Source organism: Erigeron canadensis, chromosome 9, assembly GCF_010389155.1.
Source record: "Erigeron canadensis isolate Cc75 chromosome 9, C_canadensis_v1, whole genome shotgun sequence".
NCBI classification, from domain to species: domain Eukaryota; kingdom Viridiplantae; phylum Streptophyta; class Magnoliopsida; order Asterales; family Asteraceae; genus Erigeron; species Erigeron canadensis.
The window spans coordinates 30,630,755-30,641,644 of NC_057769.1; the positions used below are offsets into that span (position 1 = coordinate 30,630,755).

General features: G+C 35.3%; 3 protein-coding genes across 3 annotated transcripts; 2 read left to right on the top strand and 1 right to left on the bottom strand.

Annotated features, from left to right (window-relative positions):
• Window positions 1–643: 643 nt before the first annotated feature.
• Window positions 644–3,303, top strand: LOC122582633 (yrdC domain-containing protein, mitochondrial). Its single transcript, XM_043755052.1, has 5 exons — window positions 644–850; window positions 936–1,137; window positions 1,233–1,408; window positions 2,148–2,439; window positions 2,909–3,303. The coding sequence occupies exons 1-5, from the start codon at window positions 790–792 to the stop codon at window positions 2,973–2,975; spliced, it is 798 nt and encodes a 265-aa protein (XP_043610987.1). The 5' UTR covers window positions 644–789; the 3' UTR covers window positions 2,976–3,303.
• Window positions 3,304–3,987: 684 nt separating this feature from the next.
• Window positions 3,988–4,443, bottom strand: LOC122583555 (proline-rich receptor-like protein kinase PERK1). The gene has a single exon (XM_043755947.1). The coding sequence runs from the start codon at window positions 4,441–4,443 to the stop codon at window positions 3,988–3,990; it is 456 nt and encodes a 151-aa protein (XP_043611882.1).
• A 1,413-nt stretch (window positions 4,444–5,856) lies between these two features.
• On the top strand, window positions 5,857–9,044 carry LOC122581786. Its single transcript, XM_043754066.1, has 3 exons — window positions 5,857–6,020; window positions 6,129–6,239; window positions 8,709–9,044. Exons 1-3 carry the CDS (start codon window positions 6,000–6,002, stop codon window positions 8,823–8,825), a joined length of 249 nt encoding a protein of 82 aa, XP_043610001.1. The 5' UTR covers window positions 5,857–5,999; the 3' UTR covers window positions 8,826–9,044.
• The last annotated feature ends 1,846 nt before the right edge of the window (window positions 9,045–10,890 follow it).

Consider the following 10,890-nt stretch of genomic DNA (forward strand, 5'->3'; position numbering starts at 1 on the left):
AATTTATACTGTATTATAAAACAGATCTTCCCTGTCTACAGTTTAAGTTTCAACATTTACATCCCAAAATGACCATATATCAATTCTATATTTACCTAACACCCTTTTTCTCTCATCAAATCTCAACCAATCATTTTTTTTTCTCTCATCCATAAATCATTTATTCTTCCAATTCATTCAAAATCTTTTATCTCAAAAACCATACATCGATAAATTATAAAAATTATATGGGTGTTCTTAAAATTTCATGTTCTTTCATTAGAGATGTCATTCAATATACTTTCGACGAATTTTTAAATCCGAGGGTGGAGCCCGTACGGCTAAGGCATTTGGCTATCACACTTTATGACCTATCACCCCACCATATCACCGCCGCAACGCGCGGATATTTGCTCTCGTATATATATATTCCCAAATATAATAAACACAGTGTGCTATTGAACCGTTATAACCAAATAGTCTAATAATGATGACACCTGAAAAAGTCAGAGGGCAAGATTAAAAAAAAAAAATAGAGGATAACACATGTCACCTTCTTAATGTTTAAGGAGAATTATTAGGCTATTTGGTTATGAGTATTTATCATTTTTCATAAAAAAAAATAAAAAATAAGGTTGACTTTTCTCCAAAATAGTTGGAATCGCCATCCAAACCCTGAATCTCTCTTTCCCTACTTCCACTGAATCCATGTCTTTCTGACAAATTAACTCATCGCCGCTACCCAATAATCTGCTGCCACTGCACCAACCAAAACATAAATATCATCTATATCTATTTATATTCATAGATATGTATACAATAAACCCCACAAAAATAACCCCCCGATTTCCGCTCTTAAACCCTACTCAAGGTTTAACTCTTTCTGGGTCTGCTTCAAAATTCAATCTTTTTAATACCCACTTTCTTAATTTTGCATTTTTCTTGTATATTTCCAGGTGTACATAAGTTTGGATTTCCAACTTTTTTGCTACAAAACAGGGGATATAAAGCAGAATCCATAAAGAACACGGCTTGGAGTTTGGAAACTGTTAGACCAGCAACCGTGGTTCATGTCGATGAGGCGGTTAAAGCTGTTAAAGATGGGAAAGTTATAGCTGTGCCTACTGATACATTATATGGTTTTGCTTGTGATGCTTGGTATGCATATATTTTTTTGAATATCGTGGATGCGTATAAGGTGTTTGATGATTTGTCTGAATGAATATGTGTGTTTGTTTTTGGTGAACGTGCAGCTCGGTTGAGGCGGTTAATAGGATATATGAAATTAAAGGGCGGAAACTTACTAGTCCTTTGGCGATTTGTGTTGGAAATGTCGGAGATATTGGACGGTTTGCTGTCACTGATCATTTGCCTTTTGGGTTGCTTGATTGTCTGCTACCTGGGCCTGTGACTGTGGTGTTAGCAAGAGGTTTGTGTTTCTTAACTCGTAGGAGGCTCGCTCGATATGCTTGTTGACTTGTTTTGCATTCCATTTGTCCTATGATTACAAACTTCCCCTTTTAGGATAGCTCTTGAAATTTGCAAGTTTTCCTTTTTTGGAAAGTTCAGTCATTGATTTGTCTGTTATCATTGGTAAAAACAAAATAATGTGTTAAGTTTGGTAAGCTAGTGTTTTTTGGTTTACTTGTGAAGGTTATGTCAGATATGAGTCTATGACTAGTTGCATGGTAGGTCGCATATGTCAGAAAACAACGATGAAAAGTTGAAAAGTTTCAGCTCAGAGTAACCAATTATAAATAAATTTGATTCAAGGTAACCTGAGTTGGTACCGATTCAAGTTTATGATATTGCGACTAATGCGTTGGTGTCCTTTGGCCATTCAAGACAGGGTGTCGTATCTTATCAAAATCGTTTAAGGTTGAAACTCCAATGGTCTTTTTCTGAACTGAAATTAGCTGGTTAAAAGTGAAATAAGACCAAAACTGGTTACCTGTATATGCAAATAGTCCCTTAAATATTAATGAGTTAAGGAAGCTCGGATCAGCTTATACAATCTTGCTTTGAATGGATTTCTTAGTTGGAGTCGAGTGCAGTTCACTTTGGTCGTATGAAATCAAATTTATACTCTATGGATTATTTTGCTCGAAGTATTATTGTCTCCTTTGGTTCAATTGGCTTGACAGTACTAAAAGTTTGTTTTGTTTCAGGGGAATCAAGTATTCTTGAGAAGTCTCTTAACCCTGGATTACATAGCATAGGAGTTCGAGTACCTGATTCGGACTTTATCAGGATGATTGCTCATGGCTCTGGAAGCGCACTGGCTCTCACTAGTGCAAACCTTAGTGGAAAACCTAGTAGTGTCAACATTAATGATTTCAAGAACTTGTGGGAACACTGTACATATGTTTATGATGGCGGTATTCTTCCAGCAGGACGCGCAGGATCAACAATTGTGGACCTTACGATGCGCGGAAAATATAAGATCTTGAGACCAGGAAGGTAAGGCTTGAATTCCGATGTTTATTCTCGTAGTTACCCAAACTACCCTACAAGAGGTGGCAAAATGAGTGGGATAGGTGACGAGTTCAAATTGGTATTTTTGGTACCATTTGGGTCGGGTCATCCCAAAACAGTTTCTCCAAAAATCTTCTTTTTATTTTTTCACTAAAATACATTTGGGTGTCAAACATGGTTACAGAGAATATGTTATTTCAATAATTATCCAGTTTCTTTTAATGGTTGTATATGCCAAAGATACATCTTGGGTGACTTTCGATCTGTTAGGCCCGTTTGACCCCTTTTCGATAACTTTTTGACCCATTAGAGATATATCATGACAAATTCAACCATCCATAACTAGATAGTACTTAAGAGAGTTTTGTCTAGAAAAACTTTTTCTCGACAAACATCCGTCTACAAAATAGTCAAAATTCTGAGTTTTTTATTCTGTATCGTGTTATGTTGGCAGTGCCAAGGAAGAGACCATCTCTATATTGGAGAGGCACTCGCTACTAGAAGCAGGAGCCACTGCTTAACCGTTGAACCTTCCATCCTATTGCTAAATCTTGAATTTCTTCACTGTTGACTGTGACTTTGACTTTACTCAAGGTACTATATACATTAGCACGTCTTGTTTTTCACTTTGAGATTTCGGTCTATCTTTTAGGCTAGTTAGTCTGAGTGTGCTATAGAAGATGTCTGTCTTTGTTAGGTTAATACAATTGATGACAACAGTTGTCATCATGTTTTTTGGTAAATATGCTAAATGTTGACCCTGTGAAATCAAAGGGAAACAAACACGTCGGTTGTAATGTAATATATTGTTGATTGAGTAAATTCCATGTTCATTAGGAGTTAACGTTTTTCTGCTACTATGAGTTTTCTTTTGTTGGAATGAAAAGCCATTGAGTGAAAAAGTTGATAACTGCATGTTTACCATCCTCTCTTTGACTTTGTTAGTATCGTCAACTCTTTTTTGATGGTGCTTATGGCCAAAAAAGAAGCCTCGTGGTTTCTATCTATAGATCCTAACCTTCAAAGTTCTAAGTAACATTGCTCACCGCCCTCTTCTCCTCACCCATTATAAATGATACATCATCTTTTATGATCATACATCATATCAATCACTTTCTCTTATCTGGTGGTTACACGACCACCACTACCAGACCACCAGTAGCACCCCATGGCTGACCTTTCACCACCGCTCACCGACATCCACAACTGAGCAGAAATATGTAAAAAGAAAACGACCAAATATATGGTTTCATCACATGATTACGACATACTATAACCACCAGGATCAACACTTCATTAACATTATTTATATATTCATATTACACACATATGTAAATGAAGATCATTTCATTACGATAAAACAAAACACGTTCACAGTCAATAATCAAAGTATGTATATTATTTCCAATTTCCAAATATATCAACTATCTAGACTCTAACTAACAGACTCGGGCGTTATTTGCATGAGAAACACATGCTATGAATTTCACTCATCATAGTATCATATAATCTAGCAAGTAACAACAAATTAGTTTAGAAAAACTCCAGCCGTGCCGATTGACTATACCGTGCTCTCCGGATATTGTCTTGCCTTTTCCGGTACAAAACACCTCCAAATCCCACAAAACACGCCGCTGCAATCAATCCAAACGCAACTCCCACCTTCTTCCCTCCACTCATACCTTTGTCTGGCGATTCCTTACGTTCTTCACTCTTCATATCTCCAACATCACTAGCCTCAGTTGGTCCTGGTGCCAGAGAAGAGGGTGTATTTGGTAATGCTGGAGAAGGCGACCAGGGATCCTGAAATGAGTAGTCTGAACCCGATTGTTGAATAGGTGGCTGTGTAGGTGACAATGATTGTGATGACAGTGAATATAACGGTGATGGTGATGGTGACGGTGATGATACCGGCGAAGAAGAAATGGTGAGGGCGAAGAGGAGAATGAAGGTAAAAATGTGAAGGAAAATAAAGGTGATGATCTGCATTGTTGAATGTAAGGATTGGTTGATGGAATGTGAGTTTGGATTTTTATTTATGCAAGGAAGGATTTGGAAGATAGATTTATGAATGAAGTAAAGTGACAGAATGAAAGCTTTAAAATGAAGATATTGAAATTTGAATGTGAAAAAATTTGTTTAATTAACGAACGGCCAGCGGTTTGGAAGCGGAGTAAAGTTGACTGAATCTCTCTCGTTGACAATTTTTATTTTGCAGTATCATAACTTTCATGCACGTCAAAGTGTTGACTTAGTTAAATTGTTGATCTTCAAAATTTGCAAGTACAGTGTTTAACTATGTATCTATTCCAGCTAAAATCAGTTTCTTTTTCATAACTTGTTGATCGCGAATTCAAGTTTTGTCGTAGACATAAGTTGTGTAATTTATTAGCCTCATAACTTGTTGATCGCAAGTTCTAAGTTTCATTTGTGGACATAAGTTGTGTAATTTATTACCTTAAATAGCCCAGTGGCTACCAGCCATCACTTTCTAGAGGAACCTGGGCACTAGCCTGGTTGAGGGATTAATGGATACCAAATGGTACATGAGATCAGGGGATTTTAATCCAATTACTTTTTTTAGACTGATTGAAAAGAAAAAAATACTCAGTATATTAATAATCTGGACTTTTAATTTCAAACAAAACATCTTGGAAGCACCTTGTCGGGCCAATAACAGCCAACTTAAAAGAGGGAAATGTCATCCCATATCTAATACAACTCAAAAGATGTCAAGAATACAAAGATTGTGTGTAACTTTTTATAGCGAGCATACCAGTCAACTCATCAACACGTCAGCATATTGTCTTAGTATATTGAACCAACAAACTAAACTCATTTTTCCTCCGATCCTACATATTGAAACTCGGTTTGTCAATACCATATCATCATTCATATTAATTAAAAAGGGGAAGAGGGTTGGGGGAATCTAGGCCCCGTTTATTAGATTGTTTTCAAAATGAATTCATACAAACTGCGGCTCACATTTTGGTGACATTTTGTTTCTTCAATGGTGACATTTTGTTTTCTCAGTTTGCACACTAACATGATTTTTACCAACGGGGAGTTAACCTAAGGAGCAAATGGAGTATGTTATTAGGTCATGTCCCCAAACCATGCTATATCACATAACACCGATAAAAATAACAAGTTATTTCACCGAATATAATCGCGTTTTACTGTTAAAGTAGCTGTAAAAGTTGTGTGATATTTACATGTTTTGGAAAAATTAAGAAATAGACTTAATGGTATTTACATGATAAAGTTTTAAGGTTTTAAGTTAATTTTTAGGTCAACTTATTAATTTTAACTCTAATTTTTTTAAAACAAAATTTAGTGAAGCCAATAAGATAACTTTGGGCTCTATTCGAGTCATTCTTTGTAATCTACTAGTTTTAAAGGGGAAAAAAGAATTGGGAAACCTCCTCCTCTTAAAAACAAAAATGAGTCGATTTTGACCCTTTTATTTCCGAAAACTTTGCTCCCTTTCTACTATCTGTTTTTATCTATTTAATCAAAAGGTTGGATTTCTTCAGATAGGCGCCATGATCAGCATCCTTTCTCAGGTCAGCTTCAATTCTCTCCCTCTCTCTCTCACACACACATATGTATATACGTATTACGCCATACAGATGGCCGATTTGTGATTAATTGGGGAAAATATTGAATGATAGGAACGTCTACTTGGCGCTAGCCTAGGAATTATATTCACTGGTGTGATTATTTTCGAGCAACGCAGAGACATCTACAACACCATTGCACTCAACCAACCTCCCAATTCTCAGGTCCTTTTTTATTTATTTATTTATTTATTTATTATTATTGTTATTATTTCATTTTACTTTCACTCTGTCCATCTCACATTAAATGTAGAAGCACAAATGTACAAATGTTATTCGAGTAGTATATGATAATAAAAATTATAATAATAATCAAATGACAATTCTTTACCTTTAGTTTTTTCACAATTTTTAAATATAGCTTTGTGACAATTGTAATATAACAGTAGATACATAGGTGCACTTAATACTATATTACTTTGGATATTTTTAATTTTGGATGGATGTTAGACAGCTATTTTGAGATAAACAATAGAATTTGCAACATTTGATATGGAACGGCATAGGTAGGGGGGGTCTAGAAATTAGGATTGATATGATAGAGTTTACTTGCATTTGACAAATGATCGACAAATCAACTAACCGATGCCAATACTTATTAGAAAATACACATAGTCATGATAATAGGGGCGTCGGTACTATTTCTTTTTTGTATGTTAAGAGGGGGCAAAATATACATGATGTCATTGTTCATCGGATATTTACTTCGAGTATAACTGTAGTTTAGTATTGATCCGGGTACTACCCAAGTTTCCCAAAATGGCGATCTTTGTTTAAAGCCTTGATTGAGTTGATTCCCCATCAAACCTCGGTTCTAGATAAGAACCTCCTCTGCAGTACATATGTCTCTTCACTTGATCATCCTCGTTTTCTATAAGGCTATAAGTATTGACCCGGTCAACTCGTTTGTTGGTACACCCCTTACCTATAACCACGGACCAAGAATACTAAGCTCGGCATCCACTCCCTTGTGTTCTCGGGTAGGGTCCTTTAAATAAGTTCTTGTTTAAAAGTCTTCACAGGCCGAGCCTTTAGTCCAATAAAACCTGCATGGTCCGTGTACTATGTGCTTCTTAGGCTAATATATTAATATTTTTTCTTATATATATATATATATAGTATAAACATAGGCTCGAATGCTACGGATACATACATATTTGCACATGAACGATAAAAAGAATCTTATAAACTAAGGTCATCGTGTTTTCATAAGGTATACATATACCCTCCCTAATGAAGATAGTACCTCGTACTTGTTAGGTCTCATTTGATCATTCTTGTTGTCAGAACTGTGAACATCATTTACCTCGGTACTCATATGATAGTATTTAACCCATGCCTATAAATAGGGTTGATACTTCATCATTGAACCCTGGTCCCGTCTAACATCTTTAGTGCTCTCAATCAGCGATTCCACACTTGGATGAGATTGAGATCCTATCATTTATTACTGTCACCCCTTCCATTGATTCTGATCATTTCTTGTGGGTTTGCATTCTAGCTTAAGGAGGTAGAATTAGGAAAGAACCTTTTACAGAAGAATGAATCTACAAATGATGTGAGAACATAAGCTTTATCAAGTTATTGTTGATAATCGAATGGTTGTGGTTTATCTTTGCATAGTCATACTTCAAAATTCTACAAAATGCATTTCGTTACAAGACCTTGTGCTGGCAATTGTTATTATGAAAGTGCGGACAACATTAGTTTATTTTGTACGCGCAGACAACCATTGTTGATCATATCTAGTTTTATCCCTGAAATTTAAATACACTTGTCATATAGGAGTTAAGGCTTTTTGTGGCTAAAACTTATGATTATATTTGCTGATCGGTTCTAGTTAAATGCAGTAACTTATTTCCAGTATTCTCATATCTTCCTTGTTCTGGTAAATTCTTTTATCCACTAATAAAGCATAATCTCTTCAGGATAACAGGATGTACTTTTAAATGGTAGTAGTTAAAAGATTATTTGCTTGGAAATTTAGGACATTATTTTAACGTGTAAATACAGTGGTTATACATTAGCTCTTGTTGGCGCTGATTTTGCCCAATACTTAAATGGCTGGCCTTGGAATCGACTCAACTTATTCATTCCACCTGACCTGATTTTTTACTAGCTTACGCTTTGGCCTTCCTACCATACTACTATTTTCTGTGTAACGATATTTCGTCAGTGGGGGCAAAATGGGTGGGTTGGATTATGTGTTAAAACGGGTTTGGGTAGAAAACAGGCAATTCTAAGTACTGGTGCAATTTGTAGGTTGACCCTCAAAAATGTTTTGTCTATTTTATAATATTTCGGTTTGAGTAGTTAATGTGTTGTAATTTCAAAAAATATTATTGCAAAAGCGATCTAAATTTTTCGAATACAGAAGGATTTAAGATGTCCCTTCAATTATTAGCTAAATTATCTGGCACGATTCTCTTAAGATAAGTTAGATAATACACCATTCAAATCGAATCATTTATAAGTAAATTGTTTTAAATTGCAGCCTATAAGTTTCATGAATGAAATAGTTGCAGGGTTAGAGTTGATTGATGCAGTTTTTGATGTATCCAGCGTTCCAGGAGCCATAATATGGTAGTCTTGTTTTATTTATTAATCTTAAACGTCTATTTTTGAATCCCTCAGATTAAAGAGACTTATCGTGAAAAGAAATCTCAATTCGAGATTTCGCATTATTGGAATAAAGCAGTGGACCAGGCTTTTAAACCAGCAATCCAGGTTCTTGGCTATCGAAAATGGTAGGGATGCAAGAGTCAATACCAACTACAAGACTAGTGCAGGATTATGTTTTTCTTCATGAAGTAAGAGCTTTATATACTATCACGTTCTTGACTTAGTGGTATTAATAACCAACTATCAATTTATTAGTTAGTTTTTTATCCAGTCAAGTCGTCCCTTGCAAATTTCACCATTTTTCTGATATACAGAGAAATTATGAGTAATTAAACCCATTTTCTTCTATTTTCGTGAGAATTCCTATTGAATATTTGCCATTTCTGTAAATCTGAAAATACGATTTGTAGCAGATTACCTAGTCAAAATATCCGGATTCCATGAATTGTAGCACATCTGATTATATGCAGCTACTGTAAACTATCTAGTGATGCTGATAGAAATATCCATTGTTATTAAATCTGTCAGATGATATAGATGTCAATGTAACACTCTTAATTCACTTAATACCACATACTTTAGCTTCTAGGGTGAATCGGTTCATCGACAATAATGCTGTAATACAGAATTACATGCCTTAATTAATAATAATAATAATAATTAATAAAGATTTTACATATCATATTCTAAATCGCTTCTAAATCGCAAAAGAAGTGGACACTCGCAAGAGAACAAAGACAAGAATCTACTAAGTTATATTCTCATCTTTAAGCACATCAAACTGAGTGTAGAATTGTACTTTGTTGCTGTGACTTGATTTTACGGTTGGCCACCACATAGTAGGCTCCCATAGCTAGAAGAACCACAAATACAAAACCAAATATCACACCCATAATGCCTCCTGCACCAACTTTGCTCTCACTCTTTCCACTTTTAGAAATGCTTTCCTTTGCCAAGTTTGATTGCACTGTAGCAACCATGGGCAATGGTGCACAACTGGACTCATCACATGGGTCTTGAATGTTTGGGGGGTTTGCCTTTGGGTGGAAGAAGTTGTAGGTTGATGGTGAGAACGCCATTGGGTTCTCATAAACGAGTCCGTGAGGAGCTCTCTCTTGAGCTTTGGTAATAGTGAAGGAAATAATAGTTAGAAGAGTGACAAAGAGAAGATTCAGGCAACTCATTTTTGTTGTTGCAAGTTTCTTTATGCTTTAGTGTGACTCAATTGTTTGTGTTGGTATTTATAGAGGTCTTCTTGGCTTATTCGAGGTTGCTTTGCCCTCAATTTTTGTGATAGCATTAAATTCTTAAAATAGGAGCAAAATGATTGACTATGGGTTCTTTTGTTTCATCCATAATAACAAAGCAGCTATCTGTTTTAGTGTTTATGTGAGCTAGTAGGCTTCGTTATGTCGACATCTAATTTTCCTCCCATTAGGCCGATTATATTTGGTTTTACATTGGTAGATAATGACTTATATACCCCTCGATTGCATAGTCTTGCTCTATGAAGTTGGATCATGTCAACTAGAGACAATGGCATGCATAGTACAAGAGATGAGAATAAGACACATTTCTTCAATATGTACTGCTGATGTTGTCTGTATATGTTTCCTGGTTCATTTATCTTTATCATATATTGTTAATTAATACACGTTAGAACATAAACCACCACCAAGGTGGCCTAGTTGTTAGATGACAACAGGTCTTGAACCTTGATAAACATCTTGGGTGGTCAGAGAAAGGATTGGCTGCACACATTCGAGTCAAAGAATTTTCCCTTTCCCGGATAGTTTGAACAGAGAAAATCTTATTCGTTTAACATAGTAGAATGGCTTACTCAAAAACTAAATAGATTGTTCTTTAAAATATTAGACATTTTTTTCCAAAACCCATTCTATGTTCAATGAATTATACATTTATACTTGTCTCATTTCATTCATCTGTCAATAATCGAAATTATTAGAATATCCTTAAAAAATGGAAAATTTAAACTTAAAGTTTATAATCGATGATTATACAAGTAGTAGTGTATTAGAAAGTAATAAAGATTCTATAATGGACATGATTATAATTTAATTTGAATTATCCAAAGCAAGGAAAAGTGAAAAGCAAATTAAACTTGGGTTTGCTTAGCTTAAAGGGCCAGCAAAGGTATGAGCCAAATAGTATACAAAGGGGGCAAGTATTCATG